Source organism: Bos taurus, chromosome 3, assembly GCF_002263795.3.
Source record: "Bos taurus isolate L1 Dominette 01449 registration number 42190680 breed Hereford chromosome 3, ARS-UCD2.0, whole genome shotgun sequence".
Classification (NCBI taxonomy): domain Eukaryota; kingdom Metazoa; phylum Chordata; class Mammalia; order Artiodactyla; family Bovidae; genus Bos; species Bos taurus.
In genome coordinates, this window is record NC_037330.1 from 86630722 (window position 1) to 86654627 (window position 23906).

General features: G+C 41.9%; 1 protein-coding gene across 10 annotated transcripts in view; it reads right to left on the bottom strand.

Moving 5' to 3' along the window:
* Nucleotides 1-23906, bottom strand: part of FGGY (FGGY carbohydrate kinase domain containing) — a 523600-nt gene that overhangs the window by 436323 nt on the left and 63371 nt on the right. For all 10 annotated transcript variants that reach the window (XR_003033849.2, XM_024989463.2, XM_024989462.2 and 7 more), the window contains one exon: nucleotides 10265-10353. Coding sequence is in view for 9 of the 10 variants with exons in the window: in XM_024989463.2 (XP_024845231.1) it covers nucleotides 10265-10353 (89 nt within the window). In the remaining variant the exon portion in view is untranslated. The remainder of the gene's footprint in view (nucleotides 1-10264; nucleotides 10354-23906) is intronic.

Genomic DNA, 23906 nt, shown 5'->3' on the forward strand with positions numbered 1-23906 from the left:
CACAGTTTAATGTGATCCACACAGTCAAAGGCTTTGGCATAGTCAATAAAGCAGAAATAGATGTTTTTCTGGAACTCTCTTGCTTTTTCCATGATCCAGCAGATGTTGGCAATTTGATCTCTGGTTCCTCTGCCTTTTCTAAAACCAGCTTGAACATCTGGAAGTTCACGGTTAATGTATTGCTGAAGCCTGGCTTGGAGAATTTTGAGCATTACTTTACTAGCGTGTGAGATGAGTGCAATTGTGCGGTAGTTTGAGCATTCTTTGGCATTGCCTTTCTTTGGGATTGGAATGAAAACTGACCTTTTCCAGTTCTGTGGCCAGTGCTGAGTTTTATATATATACAATGGAATATTATTCAGCCATTATAGAGAATGAAATAATGCCATCTGCAGCAACGTGGATGGACCTAGAGATTGTCATACTGAGTGAAGTAAGTCATACAGAGAAGGAGAAATATCGTTAAGCATCACTAATACGTAGAATCTAAAAAGAAATGATACAAATGAACTTACTTACAAAACAGAAAGAGACTCACAGAATTAGAGTATGAATTTATGGTTGCCTGGGAGAAGGATGGGGGAAAGGGATAAGTTAGGGAGTGTGGGATGGACATGTACACGCTGCTGTAATTAAAATGGGTAACCAACAAGGACCTACTGTATAGGACATGGAACTCTGCTCAATGTTACGTGGCAGCCTGGATGGAAGGATAGTTTGGGGGAGAATGGATATATGTATATGTATGGCTGAATTCCTTTGCTGTTAACCTGAAACTATCACAATATTGTTAATTGGCTATACTCCAATATAAAATAAAAGTTAAAAAAAAAAATAAAGCCACCAAAGATATCAATTTTCTCCCAAACTGACTTATTGATTTAATCCAATTCCAAAAACAATCCCAGCAGCTGTTTTTATTCTCTCTGTAGAAATTGACAAGTTGATTCTAAAATCTATCTGCAAATGTAAAAGACCAAAAGCAGTTAATAGAACCTTGAAGAAGAAAAACAAGGCTTGGGGACTTGCACTACCAGTTATGAAGACTTGTTTTATTGTTACAATAATGAAGATAATGGGCCCAAGGAGAGAAAAATAGAAAGATGAAAGAGAATAGAAAGTCCAGAAACTTACACACATATATACCTAATGTATATATTATATATACATACATATCTACAGATACACACACACACATATATATAGAGTCAAAAAATTGATGCTTTTAAACTGTGTGCTGGAGAAGACTCCTGAGAGTCCCCTGGACTGCAAAGAAATCAAACCAGTCAACTCCGAAGGCTATCAATCCTGAATATTCACAGGAAGGACCGATGCCAAAGCTGAAGCATTTAATAATATAAATACACATTAAAATAAGCCATCATTTTAAGGTTAAAGATTGACACAGACATATCATATAGATATAGGATAGAATATTAAACAGGTATCAAAAACATGTTTTCAGATAATATCTATTGATATGGAAAATACAATAATGAGTAAAATAAATTGTGCAAGGCAGATTTATAATTTAATAAATGAAACACAATAATAACCCGTCTAAATAATTTTACTAAATTTTTGAAATCCTGGAGATTATACTTGGAAAATGACTACAGATGTGGATCAATAACCTGCCAGAATCTTCACCTAACAGATTAGCAAATAACCATAAGGAAAATAACAATATATTAATATCCCTCAACCCCAAACATAGAGAACCATGCAAATCCAGACAATAAATGCAATTTTAAAAAGATTACAGTTCTAAAGAACATAAATTCATCTCTTAAAGTAGAAAATATTTACCAACAACCTTCACAGAATTTTACATTGTAGTAGGCAAGAGTCGGACACGACTGAACGACTCAACTGAACTGAACTGAGGGGGGAGAGAAGTAATGTATAACATATATGAAATGTAAGGAAAAATAAACCTGAGATTCTAGAAGCTTAGTCCTGGTTTCCCACATGCCATAGAAAAGTCTCAGAAATTCTAACATATACCTTCTAAAGCAAACTAACCAAATAGTCTCTTGTGCATAAGGAACCTGGTCATCATTTCTTTTAGTCCTAAGCAATAAAAACAAATGAATTGAGGATAAATCTCCTATGAAAATTCAAAGTAATTTATGTAGATAACTCTATTCTTAAGAAAATAAAGCATAACTCCTTTCTACTCCTTGCTATGAACTGTGAATGGTGATTTCTTTCCAAAAAGTACAAGATAGGAAGAGGAAAGGAGTAACTTTACATTGGAGAAACCTGACAAACGATACCTCAGCCACAAGATCAAGGTCAACATCAACACTGATATCATATTAACAGTATTTACCCTTGATATATGATGTGGTATGATAGATGATCGGAGAAGGCAATGGCATCCCACTCCAGTACTCTTGCCTGGGAAATCCTATGGATGGAGGAGCCTGGAAGGCTGCAGTCCATAGGGTCGCTGAGGGTCAGACACGACTGAGCGACTTCACTTTCACTTTTCACTTTCATGCATTGGAGAGGGAAATGGCAACCCACTCCAGTGTTCTTGCCTGGAGAATCCCAGGGACGGAGGAGCCTGGTGGGCTGCCGTCTATGGGATCACACAGAGTCAGACACGATTGAAGTGACTTAGCAGCATGATAGATGATATGACATGACATGATATGATAATATCAGTACTCAACAGAAAATGGCACGGTAGTCTTCCAAAAACATACTACTCATGTCTCATCATGAAATAAACATCAAACAAATTACATTAGAGGGACATGCTATAATATATATAACCATTCTTCGAAACCATCAAAGTCATCAAAAACAGGGAAAGTGGAGAAATTGTCAAAGTCATGAAGAGACTAAGGAGATATGATTACATGTATGTGGTATCCAAAATCGGATCTTGGAATTTAAAAAAAAAAAAAGCCCATTAGGTAAAAGCTAAAGAAATATGACTAGGTACAGAATTTAGTTAATAATAATATAGCAACACTGGTTCATCAACTGTTTATGAATGTATCACACTAACATAAATGTTAATAATAAGGGAAACGGGGTGTCAAGTATATCAGAACTCTCATACTATCTTCACAACTTTCTTGTAAATCTAGAATTAGTTTAACATAAAGCCTACTTGAAATTATAATTGAATTTAAAAGGACATACTTTTAGACAGTTTACAGAGTATTGCTAATCCTTGATAATCCAGGAGGAACTTATCTCAGATCCCAGTGTTAGAAGTAGTTCTACTACTGAACAGCAATTGGGTTCTCATCTGTTCACTCAGTTCATCTTGATTATGTTCTCACTTTTTCTTTGGTGACTAGGAAGTTTGGAAACAAATCTGTTGGTAATTAAGAAGAATCACATAGTTTTTATGATGTTCTTAACTTTATGTTGGAGAAGACAATGGCACCCCACTCCGGTATTCTCACCTGGAAAATTCCATGGACGGAGGAGCCTGGTGGGCTGCAGTCCATGGGGTCGCTAAGAGTCGGACATGACTGAGCGACTTCACTTTCACTTTTCACTTTCATGCATTGGAGAAGGAAATGGCAACCCGCTCCAGTGTTCTTGCCTGGAGAATCCCAGGGACAGGGGAGCCTGGTGGGCTGCCGTCTCTGGGGTCGCACAGAGTCGGACAAGACTGGAACGACTTAGCAGCAATAGCAGCAACTTTATGTTATTCTATTAATATTTCACTCCATTGTGATTTCATTCCACTTTTCACATCTTTATCACTGTTTTTATCTTCTATTACTAGTCACTTCAAATCTCTTTAGGGAGATTTATATGTATATATGGTTTTCTCTGATTACACAAAATTTTATTATACAAATTTCTGACTTCCCATTTCTCATGTTACCAAAATTCTGGACTATTAGCCACTAAAGGCTATGACGTGGCAAATTACTAAAACATGGAGCTTCAGTTCTTGAATGGTAAAATGGTGATACCATAACCTGTTTTACCTGATGCTTAGGAAGACTAATGGGGTTCACACTTGTTAAAATATTAGCTCAGATACAGAGAATGCATTCCATAAATGATGATGATGATTATATAAATTCAGTCAGTTCAGTTCAGTTCAGTCACTCAGTCGTGTCCAACTCTTTGCGACCCCATGAATTGCAGCACGCCAGGCCTCCCTGTCCATCACCAACTCCCGGAGTTCATTCAAACTCATGTCCATCGAGTCGGTGATGCCATCCAGCCATCTCATCCTCTGTCGTCCCCTTCTCCTCCTGCCCCCAATCCCTCCCAGTATCAGAGTCTTTTCCAATGAGTCAACTCTTCACATGAGGTGACCAAAGTGTTGGAGTTTCAGCTTTAGGATAGTCCTTCCAATGAACACCTAGGACTGATCTCCTTCAGAATGGACTGGTTGGATCTCCTTGCAGTCCAAGGGACTCTCAAGAGTCTACTCCAACATCACAGTTCAAAAGCATCAATTCTTTGGCGCTCAGCTTTCTTCACAGTCCAACTCTCACATCCATACATGACCACTGGAAAAACCATAGCCTTGACTAGACAGATCTTTGTTGGCAAAGTAACGTCTCTGCTTTTGAATATGCTATCTAGCTTGGTCAAAACTTTCCTTCCAAGGAGTAAGCGTCTTTTAATTTCATGGCTGCAGTCACCATCTGCAGTGATTTTGGAGCCCAGAAAAATAAAGTCTGACACTGTTTCCACTGTTTCCCCATCTATTTTCCATGAACTGATGGGACCAGATGCCATGATCTTAGTTTTCTGAATGTTCAGCTTTAAGCCAACTTTTTCACTCTCCTCTTTCGCTTTCATCAAGAGACTTTTTAGTTCCTCTTCACTTTCTGCCATAAGGGTGGTGTCATCTGCATATCTGAGGTTATCGATATTTCTCCCAGCAATCTTGATGCCAACTTGTGTTTCTTCCAGCCCAGCGTTTCTCATGATGTACTCTGCATAGAAGTTAAATAAGCAGGGTGACAATACACAGCCTTGACATACTTCTTTTCCTATTTGGAATCAGTCTGTTGTTCCATGTCCAGTTCTAACTGTTGCTTCCTGACCTGCATATAGGTTTCTCAAGAGGCAGGTCAGGTGGTCTGGTATTCCCATCTCTTCCAGAATTTTCCACAATTTATTGTGATCCACACAGTCAAAGGCTTTAGCATAGTCAATAAAGCAGAAATAGATGTTTTTCTGGAACTCTCTTGCTTTTTCCATGATCCAGCAGATGTTGGCAATTTGATCTCTGATTCCTCTGCCTTTTCTAAAACCAGCTTGAACATCTTGAAGTTCATGGTTCACATATTGCTGAAGCCTAGCCTGGAGAATTCTGAGCATTACTTTACTAGCGTGTGAGATGAGTGCAATTGTGTGGTAGTTTGAGCATTCTTTGGCTTTGCCTTTCTTTGGGATTGGAATGAAAACTGACCTTTTCCAGTCCTGTGGCCACTGCTGAGTTTTCCAAATTTGCTGGCATATTGAGTGCAGCACTTTAACAGCATCATCTTTCAGGATGTGAAAGAGCTCAACTGGAATTCCATCACCTCCACTAGCTTTGTTCGTAGTGATGCTTTCTAAGGCCCACTTGACTTCACATTCCAGGATGTCTGGCTCTAGGTCAGTGATCACACCATCGTGATTATCTGGGTCGTGAAGATCTTTTTTGTACAGTTCTTCTGTGTATTCTTGCCACCTCTTCTTAATATCTTCTGCTTCTGTTAGGTCCATACCATTTCTGTCCTTTATCGAGCCCATCTTTTCATGAAATGTTCCCTTGATATCTTTAATTTTCTTGAAGAGATTTCTAGTCTTTCCCATTCTGTTGTTTTCCTCTATTTCTTTGCATTGATTGCTGAGGAAGGCTTTCTTATCTCTCCTTGCTATTTTTTGGAACTCTGCATTCAGATGCTTATATCTTTCCTTTTCTCCTTTGCTTTTTGCTTCTCTTCTTTTCACAGCTATTTGTAAGGCCTCCCCAGACAGCCATTTTGCTTTTTTGCATTTCTTTTCCATGCGGATGGTCTTGATCCCTGTCTCCTGTACAATGTCACGAACCTCTGTCCATAGTTCATCAGGCACTCTATCTATCACATCTAGTCCCTTAAATCTATTTCTCACTTCCACTGTATAATCATAAGGGATTTGATTTAGGTCATTCCTGAATGGTCTAGTGGTTCTCCCTACTTTCTTCAATTTCAGTCTGAATTTCGCAATAAGGAGTTCACGATCTGAGCCACAGTCAGCTCCCGGTCTTGTTTTTGCTGACTGTATAGAGCTTCTCCATCTTTGGCTGCAAAGAATATAATCAATCTGATTTCAGTGTTGACCATCTGGTGATGTCCGTGTGTAGAGTCTTCTCCTGTGTTATATAAATTACTATTAACAAAAATAGCAATAATTATTTTCATCGATATAATGAAAAGAATGGGCTTCCCTTGTGGCTCAGGGGTGAAGAAGCCACTTGCCAATGCAGGAGATGCAGGTTTGATACCTGGGTTGGGACGATCCCCTGGAGAAGCGAACGGCAACCCATGCAGTGTTCTGACCTGGAAGATTCCATGCACAGAGGAGGCTGGTAGGCTACAGACCATGGGGTCGCGAAAGAGACACAACTTAGCAACTCGAACAACAATGCTGAAAAGCATGCAACTGAATTACAAATTAACCAAAGCCAAAGTGATGATTTTTCAGTGACCCAGATATACAAGAGTAGCTGCCATATTTTGGAGGATAAGATCAATAAATAAAGGGTGCAGGTCAAACAAGAGAACAGAAGAAAACAGATGAGAGGAGGAAGAAGAAGACTTCTTACACAGTCACTGCCAAAAACAAGTCTGAAGGCTTAAGACAAGGTGAAATCTGATCACTTTTTAGCTATGATTCCACTAGAATAATAAAAAATAAAGGAAAAAAAAAAAAAAAACACCCTCTAGCCTTTTTGGCACCCATGTACCCAAAAGCTCCCAAAACAATCACAATAAGAGCCAGATAAACACCAAATCTGACCCTTTCATTGGCGCAGAGGATGCCAAGTTCATTTTCCACTGCCCAAAGTTTGTTTGGCATTGGTACATTCAAACACAGATCCTCATCTTCCTTATTCTAGAAGATGGACAGACCATGGGGAATTTTCACTACAAGAACTATGAGTTCTTTAACTCCTATGTGCTACACGTTTTAGCCACAGTACCTCTAACCCTGACCGGATGTCCAGATGAGGACCTGAATTTGAGTTGGGGGGATTAGTAGTAATTTCCTCCAGGTACTTACAGACAGTACATGGCAGAGACACTGAACCCAGGTCCCCTGACTACAAGGGTTTCCCTCTTCCTACTATGCCAGAAACTTAATGCAAAGATCCCCTGCCAAAATCGATAAAGAAAACTAAATAAAATTGTTAATTCTTTCAAAAAGTTTCTCAGCGCTGTGTCAGAAGTTTTTCTGTCACCTCATTGAGTCAGTCCATATAGTAACTCCATGGAGTAAGTACTGTCATTCCCCCAATCATGTTTATAATTAAGAAAGCTCAGAGGTCTCCTGTTTCACCCTTGATCATGCAAGTTGAAATAGAGAAGAAAGAAAGAAGAGCTTGAAGAAACAATAGTAAAGACAGATGTAAGACAGACATGTGCCAGGGAGAGGGCAACCGTCTTAACAAGAGGAATGTGATGCCCAGGGTCCAAGGTCCATGGCTCAGCTTTTCAGGAGAGGGAAGCTGGAAGAGGGGCCTCTGAAGATGCTGGCAAGTTCTGGCAAAGGGCGGGGGAGGGGTCTGCAAATTCATACTAAGTAGAATGAGTCATGAGTGTCTCAGTCAAGAAAAAAATGGCAGGGATGACTGGACTAGTCAGTAAGTCATTTCTGAGCACTAATCTTTCTGCATCCTCAGGGTTTCAGATTGTCACGGGTGGGCAACGGAAGCCCCCAGTCATGTTCTGATAAGCCAACCGGAAGTTGTCCATTTTTAAATTCACCAAATTAATTTGACTCTTTAAAACACTCTAATCCTTCACAGGAATGGACCAACTTACCATCACATATTACTTCCATGCACTCTTTAGGCACTGCTGTTCCAATTTACCTGACCACATAACTACCTGGGGCCCTTGTTAATCACACATATTCCCAGGTATCCCGTGGAGATTCTGATTCAGTAGGTTTAAAACTGGAAGTCCTGGGGGTGTGGGCTTTGAATGATCCAGCTGATTCCTATAAGCAGGCTAGTTTGGAAAAAATTGTGTTAACAAGACTTTGCCAATGGGCTCGCAAGGTACATTTTATAGATAAGGAAAGAGAGATACAAACAAGGGAAGGCCATGCCCAAGGTCACCAAACTCTTGTGTGGCAGAACTGAGGATAAGTTACACTGTAACTCCACAGCATATATGCATGCCACAGCATTTAAATCTATCTGAGCCAGATCTAATTTCAAAAGCAAGCTTCCTGGTGTCTTAACATGACATCAGACGCTTGGAAATGGGGGTGTGGACAATCTAGCACCATCAGAAAAAAACAAGGGATAGTTAGGGAGTTTGGAATTGACAGTTAAAATAACCAACGAAGACCTAGTGTACAGCACAGAAAATTCTGCTCAATGTCATGTGGTAGCCTAGATGGCAAGGGAGTTTGAGGGAGAATAGATACATGTATATGTATGGCTGAGTCACTCTGTAATACACCTGAAACTATCACAACATTATTAATCAGCTATTCTCAAATACAAAATAAAAAAGTTTAAATAAAAAAACAACAACAAAACCCAGGAAGACATCATTATACTGGACTGATTAACACCCAAGGAAAGAAAAGGAAAATTGAGGTCCTCTGCCATCTTTAGTTATGTTTTTAAGTCCTCAAGGCTTGCAGGCTAACGGATTGTTACTGATACCCACACTATTTACACTGCTTTGACTTCTAGGTCCATTTGGCTAAATTAATCAAAACACTTCCTTCACTACTGCACAAAAATGGGCGGGGGGTGGTGGGGGGGACTAGAGAAAGGTCCTTCCTGAAATAACTGTGGACAATCAATATTACAACAAAAGAGCAAGGTCCAGATGAGACATTTACCCAAACCCCGCTCCTCGTTGATGGTAACAAGATGACGGTGACTAATTGCACGTTCTGGGGTCAAGTTCAGACCACTCCTCCAGAGCCCTCTCCCCAGAGAAAGGTGAGTACCTGAGGTTTGCCAAGGCCATTTTTATATGCATGTGAATCCCCTCTACTCTAGCATTTCACGAAGAGGAGGGGAGAGTAATCAACAAAATGAATAAAGTGCTTGTGAAATGCATCTTCTACTTTCTGGAAGCCCCTGCTGCTGAATGAACTACTAGACTCCCATCAACTCTCCACTAGTTAAGTCCAAATCACACAAAATGGGACAAACGGAAAGAGCACAGGGAAAACGAAACTCCCCGTCCCAGCTTCTCATTAGTTAAATAAAAAGAAAAATGGAGAAGATTTAAAAGAGAGGAATTTAAGATACACCTAAATATATACACTGAAGCAGGTTTATCCGTCCTTTGGGAGATGATCTTCTTTCTTATATGCAATTATGAGTCATTTTCAAGATAAGAAGACCCCTGCCCTTGTGCATCCCCTGAAATTTGAGGTCAAGATGACAACAGGTTTGCATGCACTGAGAGTTCATGTCCTATCTGTCCAAATATATGCACATCTGTGCACACATCCACTCTGTTTACTGCAGCAGCTACAATCACACTTGAGTATTTTTTTAAATTGTCAGGTGTGTGCCAGATAGCACATGACTTATGTATAACATTCAAAATTTATTAAGAAATACTATTGATATCAACATACATACCTTTATCCTCTGGGATGATTCAGGTACATTGATACAAAAAGCAAAATAGCTTCATTAACACACCAATCTAGTTAAAGTTAAAATCAGCTTCCTTAAAAAAACGTATCTCTTGCCTTAATTTTAGGGGCCTAAATGTTTCTTTTCTTCATCATGTAAAAAAGTGGCTTTGGAAAAATAGTCACATTTCACAATGGACTATTCACATCTCCTTTAAATGTGTCCAATTTTAATGAATGGTCTTCACCTTGGATACACACATTCCAGGCCTCATAAAAACAATGGTGTTTGGGCATGTGCAGTGGAGGTGGAAGATGGATTCAAGATGTTTCAAGTATGCAAAATCACATGCAGATGTACAAATAGTACATCGAGTCAAAGCGCGTTAAGAAAGCAATATATATACAGACACCCAGGAATGGATGAACGCAAATAAAATCCAACTTGTAATTAACATACCGTGCTGTGACACCTGTTGCCTTCCACGATAAGAAGTCTGGGAGATCAAAGAAATGTCCCGCCTTATCCCAGCAAGTCTCTCTCAAGTTCTGCCAAATTAAATATATATTAGAATCAATTACAGGCTATTTTTTCTCCTCCTCTCCTCTCTCAATAATGTTTCAAAATTTTCAAAACAAAAGTACAGCCAACAATGCCCAAGAAAACATCTGTGCAGGGGCTGGGAAGTGGTGGTGGGGAGGGGAGTATAAAAGCAGTACACAGGAAAGAAAAATTGGCAATTATTGATCCTTCCAAAAATGACTATAATTTCCCTTTTATTCTTCTTTGCCAACCTGGTGTGGGAAGAAGTACACTTTGCAAGGGGATGCAATCCATCTTGCAAGGGGATATATTTCAAGACATATAAAAAGACTTCAAAGCTGAACAGCTGGGAACTGGGGAGAAAAATCACACTAGGAAACTACCTGATGAAATGTGATGTGTCCTGCCATGAAAACGTCTCCCCACGCTAACAGGTTCCAAAAACAACAGGAATGATCCCCCCTTGTCCACAAAGAACTTCCAATCTAAGCCAGAGAGAATGGTACTGAATCAACCTATCCTTATACCTTTTTAAAATATTTGTTGCTTCCAATTTCTTCCACATTGCCAATTTGGCCGGATTTTTTTTTTTCTTACCACTGGGCTTTTTCTTTTCCCTGCCACCTGTGCCTGGAACCCTCCTTCCTCACTTCCCGCCTTTTTCCCTCCCAGGGTCCACACTGCCCTGCCCCTTTTGGTTAACCAGATCCAGCCTTCCCTGGAGAAGGAAATGGCAACCCACTCCAGTGTTCTTGCCTGGAGAATCCCAGGGACGGGAGCCTGGTGGGCTGCCGTCTATGGGGTTGCACAGAGTCAGTCGGACATGACTGACGTGACGTGACTCAGCAGCAGCCTTCCCTAGGGAGGTCATCCACGATCTCCTCCTCAGGGGGGGATCTGGCTGTCATACAACCCCTATCACCTCACAAGTATCTGTATAATGTCCTTCTCTCCTGCTAGACTGTAAGCTCCATGAGGCCAAGGACCTTTCAGCTTCATGAACTGTAACATCCCATGATTGTCTTCTCTCCTCCCCAACACAGGACTGGACCCTTAGCTGCCAGGTGGAAATCACATGACTCCAGCCCCAGTCTGGAGTCTCCCCCAAGGGTAGAAGACAACGCGCTTAACTGGACAAGGGACAGCCATGTGTCCTAGCGGGGCCAATTTGACTCCTTCTCCCAGGAATTTAGAATCAGGATCCAATTAGAGTCATTTAACTTCTGCCTTTGAGTGGAACGGGAGGTGAGATAAAGCTGGAAATTGTGAAGTGGCCATTTTTTGCCAAGGACCTGGAGAAGTAGGACTTCATAAAGAAAAGAGCACTGCAGACAAGTGGCAGCAAGAAAGGTTTCCTACCAACCAGGCAACTCTCTGTGTCCTGGTTTCACTTATTCCCTCCCCAAGAGGCTACAACAAAGCTGAAAGCACCAAAAGCTCAAGGGTATCTTTGGGATCCCAGAGGCAACAAGGCAGAAACTCCAAGAGAGACATACGCCAGTGTCAGCTAGCAGGTGATGCAGAGCAGACATTCAACAGATAAGGTTAACAACCAAACTGCTCATTTTCACCTTTCAAACTTTCTCAGGTGAGGGGCACTTCAGAGTTTACAAAGGCTTTTCACGTGTGTTATCTCCACTGCTTGTGGTTTAGTCGCTAAGTTATGTCCAACTCTTTGCAACCCCATAGACTGCAGCCTGCCAGGCTTCTCCGTCCGTGGGATTTTCCAGATAAGAACACTGGAGTGGGTTGCCATTTCCTGCTCCAGGGGATCTTCCTGAACCAGGGATCACACCCATATCTTCTGCATTGGCAGGCAGATTCTTTACTGCTGAGCCACCAGGGAAGCACTGCGTGGCATACAAAAGTCCCAAGTGCTGCTGTATCTATTTTACAGACATACCACTGGCCTTCATCCACATTTGCCCTCAATTTCTATGAGTTCTTCCTATTTTCTCCTTCCCCATCACAACTTTCACAACACAGACACTTACTCACAGCAGAGAAAATCAGTTTTAACCCAGAACAGTGTCCCATTAAAACAACACTAACATCAAAAGAGCTCAGATGTAAAAGGCAGTATTAAGCCCATTTTCTGTTACTGCTGGTTGTTTTAAATTCCTAAGCATTTGGGTGAGCGCTTACATGCAGAAGGGGCTTCCCTGGTGGCTCAGACAGAAGAATCTGGCTGCAATGCAAGAGACCTGGCTTCAACCCCTGGGTCAGGAAGATCCTCTGGAGAAGGGAATGGCTACCCATTCCAGTATTCTTGCCTGAAGAATTCCATGGACAGAAGAGCCTGGCATGCTATAGTCCATGGGGTCACATAGAGTTGGACACTACTGAGTGACTAATACATTTTCACTTTACATGTAGAAAGGGCTAAACTTTGCTTTGAACAACCATATATCTTAATGTTAAAAAAAGTAATACTTAAAGTTAACTAAATAGACCAAATGTAGTTCTGAACTAGCAGTACCTTTGTACACTAATAGATTACAGTCAGGAAATGGTAGCCTTTGAAATGATGAGTCAAATTACTAGTATGTCTTCTGGGTAGTCCCCCAGATTGCTTCCCACATACTCTGTGGTTTCAGTGATCAATTCTCAAGGAGAAATGGCAGCCTCCTTCTAAAGACTCCAGAAATTCAAGGCCAATCAGAAAAAAACCCACGAAACTGCTACAGCATCAATCAGTGCCACCAGCCAAAGCCAAGCAGTCTTCCTCAACTGGGACAACAACTGCTTCTGTTAGATCTAGTGCACAGTCATTACAGACCTGAAGAATCGGAGCTTGCAGCCTGTGGCCAGGCACACAGGCTGCTGTGGACAATGGAACCCAGGCAGTACATCTCAGAGAGCACTTCAGGCCTCTGGCCAGAAAGAGACACTTCAGGGGCAGGAGGGGCAAGGCAGCCTGGTGGGTCATCTTTTCCTGAAACAATGCCAGCATCACCAGGCAAAGTCAGAGATCCCAGCTCAAACTCTCCACAGAATGAGACACCAGAAATGGTATCATATTAGGAGTGTGGAGGATCCTTAAGAATGCCTCCCTTCTCGGGAGAGAAGACAGCAGTAGTATGTACTCCCTGTCTTCTCCACAAAAGCAAAGTCTGCGACTCAGCCAGAAAAGGAGAAGGGGCAAGCGTATGCCTGGATGAAAGGGATGCTCCGAGAGCCGGATCCCTCACTGGGAAACGTTGACACTGCTTAGCAGGCTCCCATGATGTTCTTAGGTTGGGCTCCATGATTCACAAGTGTTTAGTCATCACATGCCAGACTGGCCAAGGGCCTATTACCCCCTGTGGATGGATTTTTAATCCAGTTCTATGAGAAAATCCCTCCATCCCTGCCCCTCCCCAGTCACTAGAGTCCCAGCCCAGGGCCTCAATCTTACTGAATTAACTCTGCCTTTGGAACCACTGGGCCTGCACCAGACACCGTGACTGTGCGCTTAGATTCTTCCACAGCTCACAACAGCGCCCGCGTCTCAAGACAGTGCCTTGTCTCACTGGATTCTCAGGATGGTTCAGAGGTTGTAGGTGATACACAGTAGTCCACATGTCAAGGATACAGAAACTGAGGTTCAGGTGATAATACTTTGCCCAAAGTCAGACAAGACTTGGCCCAAACCTGCTCTAAAGTGAGGGTTCCTTTTCTCCACCAGGCCACAGTCACCACCCTGAAGCTCCCTGATCTATCAGAGCTGTAGGTTTTGGCCTTTTGAAAGCATCATGATAGAAGCTATTGCTGACAAAGGTCTGTAGAGTCAAAGCTGTGGTTTTTCCAGTAGTCATGTAGGGATGTAAGAGTTGGACCATAAAGAAAGCTGATGCTTGAGAAGACTCTTGGGAGTCCCTTGGACAGCAAGGAGATCAAATCAGTCAATCCTAAAGGAAATCAACCCTGAATATTTATTGGAAGGACTGACGCTGAAGCTCCAATAATTCATCCAACTGATGAGAAGAGCCAACGAAAGCCCAGATGCTGGGAAAGACTGATGGCAGGAGGAGAAGGGAGTGACAGAGAATGAGACGGTTGGATGGCATCACTGACTCAATGGACATGAGTTTGAGCAAACTCCAAGAGATAGTGAAGGACAGGGAAGCCCGGCGTGCTGTAGTTCACTGGGTCACAAAGAGTCAGACGCGACCCAGTAACTGAACAACAACAGCAAGAACAAGATTAAATTTCAAAGATTTCACTTTCAATCCTGGACAACTCACTTAACTTCTATATCCCTTGAAACTCTCATAAAACACAAATGGTACATGGGCTGCAGTAAACACAGAGCAGGTCCCCATCACAGGACAACTTTAGACGCATCTCATAATCTGGGCACTGAATCCAGTTCAAACTAGGAGGTCTCTGTGCTGAAGGAGTTAAGTCTCTCCTACAGTTACCAAGCAACTTACAAAAAGTAGTCTTTTCAAGAAAAAAAAAAGAAGAAGAAATCAGCGGTTACTGGGGTGTGTGACTTGGCAATCAAGGCTTCTGCATTCCAATAACAATCCTTTGAGCTAAGCAATCCCTTAGGCTTGGAAGCCACCAAAGAGAACAACTCTAAAAAAAAAAAAAAATCATCTATTACTTCATTAAAACCACAGCCTTTCTTGGGAGGAGACTACCACTCAAAGCACACACAGCTTTGGGTCTCAGCAGCGGCTAGAGGTGGAGTAGTAAAACCAAGGTTCAAGGCCAGGCAGCAACCACCTCACCAGCCTGGGGCACAGAGATGAAGCTTTCACCCTTTCCTTCTCACTGCCATGTCCAGGGAGGCAGTGAGGTCTCTGCTGGCTTCTAGATGCCAAGGGAACTTTGGGATAAAATGAAGCAGATGCTGCAATGTATGTCAGGGGATGCCAGGGTCCAGGAACAGCATGGGAAAGTAGAGGTGACCAGTTAAGAAGGGATCATGAAGTATTTTGTTATGACTTACAAAGGGATTTTATCTGGGCTTCCTGCTGTCTACACTGAATGAAAGGGAGGAACAGAGCTTCCTACTTCCCCTCCCAGTAAAGGATCCTGCTGGATCATCTCCAACACTCACGTTGTTTTCCAGCACAAGGACATTCTGAAAAGAAAAAACTTATCCTCGCTCTACATTTAGGACTGAGAAGTAGGGCACAGGCTAATAGCCCAGAGAGGAGAGATGTTTCAGGAAAAAATTTTAATCCTTAATGTCATTCTTAAAAAAAAAAAAAAAAAGGCTAAAAACATGGACTGGGTCATAATCCCCAACTAGAAACTTTCCAGAATGAATGAAACAACTGTGCTTCAAACTCCCATCTACAGAGAAAAAAGAGCAAACACTGGAGATATTTCAAGTCAGACAGACAGATACACTGAGAAGTTTGTGCTACCAGAGGTATCTTTCTAAAAAACTTAAAACATACCATGACATTTCTTTGTTTAAAATGGTTCGACAGTTCCCCATGGCCTGGAATCACATTTTATCTCCTTGGCACGGCTCTCAGGACACTTAACCTAGCTCCAACTTGGCCATTACTTGTATGACTCCTTCTGGGCTCACTGCCCATCACCTCTCTCTTCGCCACTCCCCACCCTGATCTCACCTCATTTCTTTCCCTTCCCCAAATGCACTGTACTCTTTTATACTCCCCTGTCTCTGTCGAGGCTAAAGCCTCTACTATGAGATTGACTTTCCCATCTTCTCTCATGATCAAATGTCTACCTGATTCAAATGCAGCTCAAATGTCACCTTTTCAGTGAATCTCTCCATCCCTTGCTGCGTCCTTATTATATACTCATACACCTAAGTCCATCTCAAAGGGACAAACTCCTGGAGGGCAAAAGCCAGCTAACTTCTGGGAAAAAAATGAAAAAAGTTTCAGGAGGTATAAAGAAATTTAAGATCAAAAACTTCTAAAGTAAAATTATAATGAAGCTGGAGAAAGATGTGTGCAAAGGAAACAGTCGGTAATGAATAAGATGATGTATGATGATCATGTAATGAGCCTGATAGCAAGGTTTGGTGAGTCAGCCTCATAACTCATTTTGTGTGTGTGTGGCCATATATCTACCTCTAATGACTAATCATAGACATTGTTCAGAGAAGGGAAAGGGCTTTGGGGCCGAGGTGGCTAAAAAAGACTTCATGGCAGAGAGATTTGAGCTGAAGCCTAAAGATCAAGTAGAAAAAAATATTTATGCTTCTGCTGAGAATGACACCCAATAAACAAATGTACAGACACCAAGGGTTTAAGAGAGGTGGGATAAACTGGGAGATTGGGAATGACACATATATACTCTACTGATACTGTGTATAAAATAATGAGAACCTACTACATAGCTCAGAGAACTCTACTCAGTGCTGTGTGATGACCTAAATGGGAAGGAAATCCAAAAAAGAGGGGATATGTGTATACACACAGCAGATTCACTTTGTTGTTCAATAGAAACTAACATGACACTGTAAAGCAACTATATTCCAATAAAAATTAATTTAAAAATAAAATAAAAGTGAATCTTCCTCAAAAATAAAATAAACTGACAAGGTAGATTATTCCTTTTAGAGAAGGATTTGTTTTACTGTACCTTCACAGAATTTATTTATAAAATGAAATAATTCCATTGGAAGATTTCAATTAATCTTCAAGAACTAGACATATATATGCATCCTCTCCCCACACCTTCCCTGAAGCCCTGCTATTATACAGAGAGGTGAATTTATAATCCACACTAGAAATGATTCCCTCACCATAAAAATGTTATCATTTGTATGAAAACTGATCATATTCTTCAAGGCTGACTTTGCCCAGGAATGTGATACCACCACAATCATTAGGAAAACAAGGCTTTGGTATGTGGGCTCTAAGAACTTTGGAGTCAGGCAGACCTGAGTTTGATTACTGTCCTTGCCACTTCCCAACTGTGTAGCTTTTAGGCAAATTAATTTCTCTAAGCCTCAGTTTCCTCTAATGGCACATGACTAGCACTGACCTCAAAGAACGTTGTGAGGGTTAAGTGAAATAACACGAGTGCCTAATAAGTCAATAGATCTTACTCTAATTACTGCTGCAGAGCTTCATGAGTTTTAAAACACTTTGACATGCATGATCTCATCTGATCTGCCTAATTCTTTAAGGCAAAGAATAAAGGGAAGGCAAAAAATTATAAACTTCACCTTGCAGGTTGACAAAGTAAAAACCAGCAAGGGATCACAACTGTCCCAAGGTCACACAACACGTAAGTGGAAAGACAGACTAAAATGTATCGACAGATCCCTAATGCCTGGCCTTGTGCTAGTCAGTCTGCCTCCCCTACAGCACAATAAAGTGAAGCAGGGGGAAAGGAGAAAGATGCAATGGTGACCTAGATACCAGTTTCAAGTAGGTGGTACTGTCTCTGGAGGGGAGGATCTAACAGAAGAGAGGGCTTTGGACTGGGTAAGGTCTTGGAACAGACAAAACATAAAGTGGGAGATTTGGACAAGTAGAGGTTGAGTGGGGTCTTGCTTATCACTTCATTCTCCTGGACTCCTTCATGCCCTTCTCATCATTGCTTTTCTATCTCCTTCCCGAGCTCCTGCTCTTTAGTTTCCCTTTAAATGCTGATGTTCTTGTCTCATCTAAATGCTCTTCTCATTGTTCATGGGCTCCCTGAACAAGTTTAATTATTTCCAAGGTTCCAACCAACTACAAGTCAAATAACATGCATGATCTCAAACTGCCCCACTGAACCTCTAACTTGACAGGCCCATAACAGAATCCATTATTTTCCCCAAATGTTTCCCTCCTCCTCAGTGGACGAGTTACCCAATAAGTCATCTTCTCCTTCTCTCTCACGGCTTATATCCAATCATCCTTCTAGTTTAAATTTCCAAGTAACCCATGAAGCAGTTCCCACCTCTCATCCCCCCGTATTAGTCAGAGCTCTCCAAAGAAAAAGAATCAATATAGAAATGTAAGTTGGTACAGACACTATGGGAAACGGTATGGAGGTTCCTCAAAAAAGTAAAACTAGAATTACCATACAACCCAGCAATCCCACTCCTAGACATATATCCAGAGAAAACTACAGTCCAAAAACATACATTCTCCCCAGTGTTCACAGCAGCATTATTCACAATAGCCAAGACATGGAAACAACCTAAATACTCATCAACAGATGAATGGATAGAGAAGACGTGGTGCATATATAAAATGGAGTACCACTCAGCCATAAAAAGGAACACATTAATGCCATGTACAGCAACATGGATACAACTACAAATGATCAAACTAAATCAGAGGGAGAAAGACAAATATGATATCACTATATGTGGAATCTAAAATATGAGACAAATGAACTTACCTACAAAACAGAGACAGACTCATGGACATAAACAACAAACTTGTGGTTGCCAAGGGGGAGGGGGCTGGGGAAGGGATGGACTGGAAGGTTGCAGTAAGCAGATGGAAACTATTATAGAGAGAATAGGTAGACAACAAGGCCCTACTGTATAGCACAGAGAACCATATTCAATATCCTATGATACACCATAATGGAAAAAAATACTAAAAAATTACATATATGTATAAACGAATCATTTTGCTGTACAGCAGAATATAACATGGTAAATCACCTATACTTCATCTAAAATAAAAATAAGAAGGTGAACCTGTTTCTCCACCACATGGAGATCACTAGGGCTGGGCACAGTATCTGGTTTAACCAATGCAATGAAGCAGAAGCACCACTGTGATGCTCCTAAATAGAGGTCTCAAAGACCTTGCTTTTTTCCTCCTTGGAGCATAGAGCTGCGGCATGAGGCAACTCAGAAACCTGGAGGATGAGAGGACCCTTGGAGCAAAAACAAACCATCTCGGCTAAGGCTCCATGCTTTCAAGAGAGATGAGAAGAGCCCAGATCAGGAAAGCTAGCAGCCCTCCAGGGACTCTTGAACACATTCAGCAGAGACCAGAAAATCCATTTCCCTTAGCCCATCCCAAATAGTAACCTGTGTAATTACAAGGTAAATAAATAGTTGCTCTTTTACTCTATTAAGTGCTAAGGTGGTTTGTTATCTCCCTAGTTGATATGGCCTCTTTCAAACTTTAACCCCCTTCAATTCCCACCCTCTACACAGCCAATTAGAATACAATGGCCAGTGTTCATCGCAGCACTGTTTATAATAGCCAGGACATGGAAGCAACCTAGATGTCCATCAGCACATGAATGGATAAGAAAGCTGTGGTACATATACACAATGGAGTATTACTCAGCCATTAAAAAGAATACATTTGCATCAGTTCTAATGAGGTGGATGAAACTGGAGCCTATTATACAGAGTGAAGTAAGCCAGAAAGAAAAGCATTAATACAGTATGCTGCTGCTGCTAAGTTGCTTCAGTCATGACCAACTCTGTGCGACCCCATAGACGGTAGCCCACCAGGCTCCCCCATCCCTGGGATTCTCCAGGCAAGAACACTGGAGTGGGTTGCCATTGAACACTGGAGTGGGTTTCCATTTCCTTCTCCAATGCATGAAAGTGAAAAACGAAAATGAAGTCGCGCAGTTGTGTCCAACTCTCTGCGACCCCATGGACTGCAGCCTACCAGGCTCCTCCATCCATGGGATTTTCCAGGCAAGAGTACTGGAGTGGGGTGCCATTGCCTTCTCCGCCAGTACAGTATACTAATGCATATATATGGAATTTAGAAAGATGGTAATAATAACCCTGTATGCGAGACAGCAAAAGAGACACAGATGTATAGAACAGTATTTTGGACTCTGTGGGAGAGGGAGAGTGGGGGATGATTTGGGAGAATGGCATTGAAACATGTATAATATCATATAAGAAATGAATCGCCAGTTCAGGTTCGATGCAGGATACAGGATGCTTGGGGCTGGTGCACTGGGATGACCCAGAAGGATGGTACAGGGAGGGAGGTGGGAGGGGGGTTCAGGATGGGGAGCACCACCCGTGGCAGATTCATGTTGATGTATGGCAAAACCAATACAATATTGTAAAGTAATTAGCCTCCAATTAAAATTAATAAATTTAAACTTAAAAAATAACAAAATTAAAAAAAAAGAATACAATGGCCTACGTAAAATGTATATTTGACTATGTAAATCATTCATTCATTCTTCATTCTGCATCCTCTACACATCAGGCTCTGTGCTCAGTGCTAGGGACATGAGAGCAAACAGCAGACACAGCTCCACCCACAGGGACCTTTCAAAGTTTTCTACCACCTTTGGAGTTAAAGACTAAGGACTTCCCTGGAGGTCCAGTGGTTAAGACTCGCCTTCCAGTGTGGGGTATGCAGGTTTGATCCCTGATGGGTAGCTAAGATCACACATGACTTGTGGTCAAAAAAACAAAATGTAAAACACAAGCAATATAGCAACAAATGCAATGATGACTTTAAAAATGGTCCATATAAAAACAAACAAAAAAAGACATTGTCTTCTTTAAAAAAAATGATTAAATTTATTTACATGTAAATTTATTACAAGTAAACCATGTCTTACTTGGCAGCTTCCTCTCTGATATTCTCCATCTCTGAGATAACTGCACTAAACTGTCCTTTTTCTCACCATTATTATTACGTCTTTATCCACAGTGTTGCTTATCTGGATACTCTCCCTCTCTCACCTGGCCAACATGCGATCATCATTTAAGACTCATGCACTCCATGACATCTTTGATTCCCCCACACCGAGTCGGGTGCTGCTGCGCTATGCTCCTCCATAACACTCAGTGGCTAGCCCCACCATGACACTTCCCATTGTCCATTCACGTGTCTGTCTCCCTAGCTACACTGCAAATTCTTAAGAGTCGTGGACTGTGTTTTTGTTCAGTCTCTCTGCTGCTAGGACCTTGCATTCTATCTGATGATGAATAACATTAGCTGAATGAATGAAGAAATAAATGAATGAGCATAGATGTGCAACCAAAATAGGAGTTTATGGAAATGGAAATAAGAAATGAATGGATAAATGAATGAGGTTGTGAATAAGGACTGTCACAGTTTCTCTTTTCTCATTCAAGTTAATGGCTTTTCACTGTCTGTCTTAGGGGCACAGACATATCGCAGCCAAGCCAGACTGCCAGGAAGATAAATTTCTCTTCTCAGGGTGAGCAGGTCCTTTGGAGAAGTTTCATTTTAATTGGAAAATGGATTCATTCACTTCCTGGCTGGGACTCCTGGGTCAGTGCAGTACTACCCTGAACGTCTGCCAAGCACACTGGAGAGGGGGCTGAAGCGGGAAAAGTGCTCCGTCAGGTGTCGCGTGCTCTGGGACATCTGAGGACAAGCTGGCGGCAGGTCCAGGCTGGCTCGCAGGGATGGCCTTCCTCTTTTTTCTCCAGTTTCCTTCAACCCAAACGTTACTTATACCAACACATAAAGGATGGGTGTACTTCACAGTTCCATTTGGCCCTTCTTGGGGGACTTATCTGGGTGTGTGTGGGTTTGGGTGTGTGTGTGGAAACAACCTAAACTTCCACTGACAGATGAATGGATAAAGATATGGTGCATATCATCTGCATCAGTTCAGTTCAGTCGCTCAGTCGTGTCTGACTCTTTGCGACCCCATGAATCGCAGCACGCCAGGCCTCCCTGTTCGTCACCAACTCCCGGAGTTCCCCCAGACTCACGTCCATCGAGTCAGTGATGCCATCCAGCCATCTCATCCTCTGTCGTCCCTTTCTCCTCTTGCCCCCAATCCCTCCCAGCATCAGAGTCTTTTCCAATGAGTCAACTCTTCGCATGAGGTGGCCAAAGTACTGGAGTTTCAGCTTCAGCATCATTCCTTCCAAAGAAATCCCAGGGCTGATCTCCTTCAGAATGGACTGGTTGGATCTCCTTGCAGTCCAAGGGACTCTCAAGAGTCTTCTCCAGCACCACAGTTCAAAAGCATCAATTCTTCGGTGCTCAGCCTTCTTCACAGTCCAACTCTCACATCCATACATGACCACAGGAAAAACCATAGCCTTGACTAGATGGACCTTTGTTGGCAAAGTAATGTCTCTGCTTTTGAATATGCAGTCTAGGTTGGTCATAACTTTTCTCCCAAGGAGTAAACGTCTTTTAATTTCATGGCTGCAGTTACCATCTGCAGTGATTTTGGAGCCCAAAAAAATAAAGTCTGACACTGTTTCCACTGTTTCCCCATCTATTTCTCATGAAGTGATGGGACCAGATGCCATGATCTTCGTTTTCTGTATACACATATGTATCGTATGATATATATGTCTGTGGACAAGGTCCACAACTAAGGATCCCTTCACTACTCAAGTAGCAGAAGATCAGAACTTCATGAACTCTTCCTTATGATGGTGCATAACTGCCCAACATCACAGAAAACATCCTTTCTAAGGAACACTTCTCCATCTTCTGTAAAGAGTCCTTACAGAGGGCACTGAACACTATAAGGATTTTGTGGCCTGGCCCCAGGCTTCCCTTTAGCCTCATCTCTCAACATGTTTGCCTTTCAACACCACCCCTCCCCACCCTCTCTCTGATTCCTCAAACTGACTGATGCAATGGTAGCTCTAGTAACACAATGTTCTACTCCACACAGAGGTGCCTTTGCACTCTCCACTGCTTCTTCTTCACAGACAGACTGCAAGAGTGAAAATCCCAGATCTAATGCATCATGGCCTTGGGAGAGCTACTCAACTACCCTTCACTTCGATCTCTCTGTCTATGGTGACTACGGAGGGCACAGCACCACCTTTACCACACAGCTACTGAGAGAACAATGAGCAAGGGTATGTCAAGTGTCCAGAACAACGTCTGGCGCAGAGTAACCACTTCTTAAGTGATTTCTGTATTAGTTAGAATGTCTGCTCCACCACATTTCCATTTTCAGGAAGGACAATGGGCTTTGGAGACTGACACACTTTAGTTTCAACCTTGTTTCTCCCAAGGGAACCCTCCTACACTGTTGGTAGGAATGTAAATTGGTACAGACAGCATGGAAAACAGTATGGAGGTTCCACACAAAGCTAAAACCAGAGTTACCACATGATCCAGCAATCCCACTCCTGGGCATATAGTGACAAAACTATAATTCAAAAGATGCATGCACCCCAGTGTTCACTGTAGCACTGTTGACAATAGCCAAGACAAGGAAACAATACAAATGTCCATCGACAGATGAACGTACTTCCCTGGTGGCTCAGACGGGAAAGCGTCTGTCTACAACGCGGGGGACCCGGGGTCCATCCCTGGGTTGGGAAGATCCGCAAAGATGTGGTACATATATACAACGAAATACTCCTCAGTAATACAAAAATAATGCCATTTGCAGCCACATGGATGTAACTAGAGATCAGTATACTAAGTGAAGTTGGACAAAGAAAAAGACAAATAGATGGTATCACATATGTAGGATTAAAAATACGACACAAATGAACTTATCTACAGAACAGAAACAAACTTAGACATAGAGAACAGGTTTTTGGTTGCCAAGGAAGAAAGAAGGTGGGAGAGAGATAAATTGAGTTTGGGATTGGCAGAGGAAAAATATTACGCATAGAATGGAAAAACAACAAGGTCCTATGGTATAGCACAGGGAACTGTATTTGATATCCTGTGAT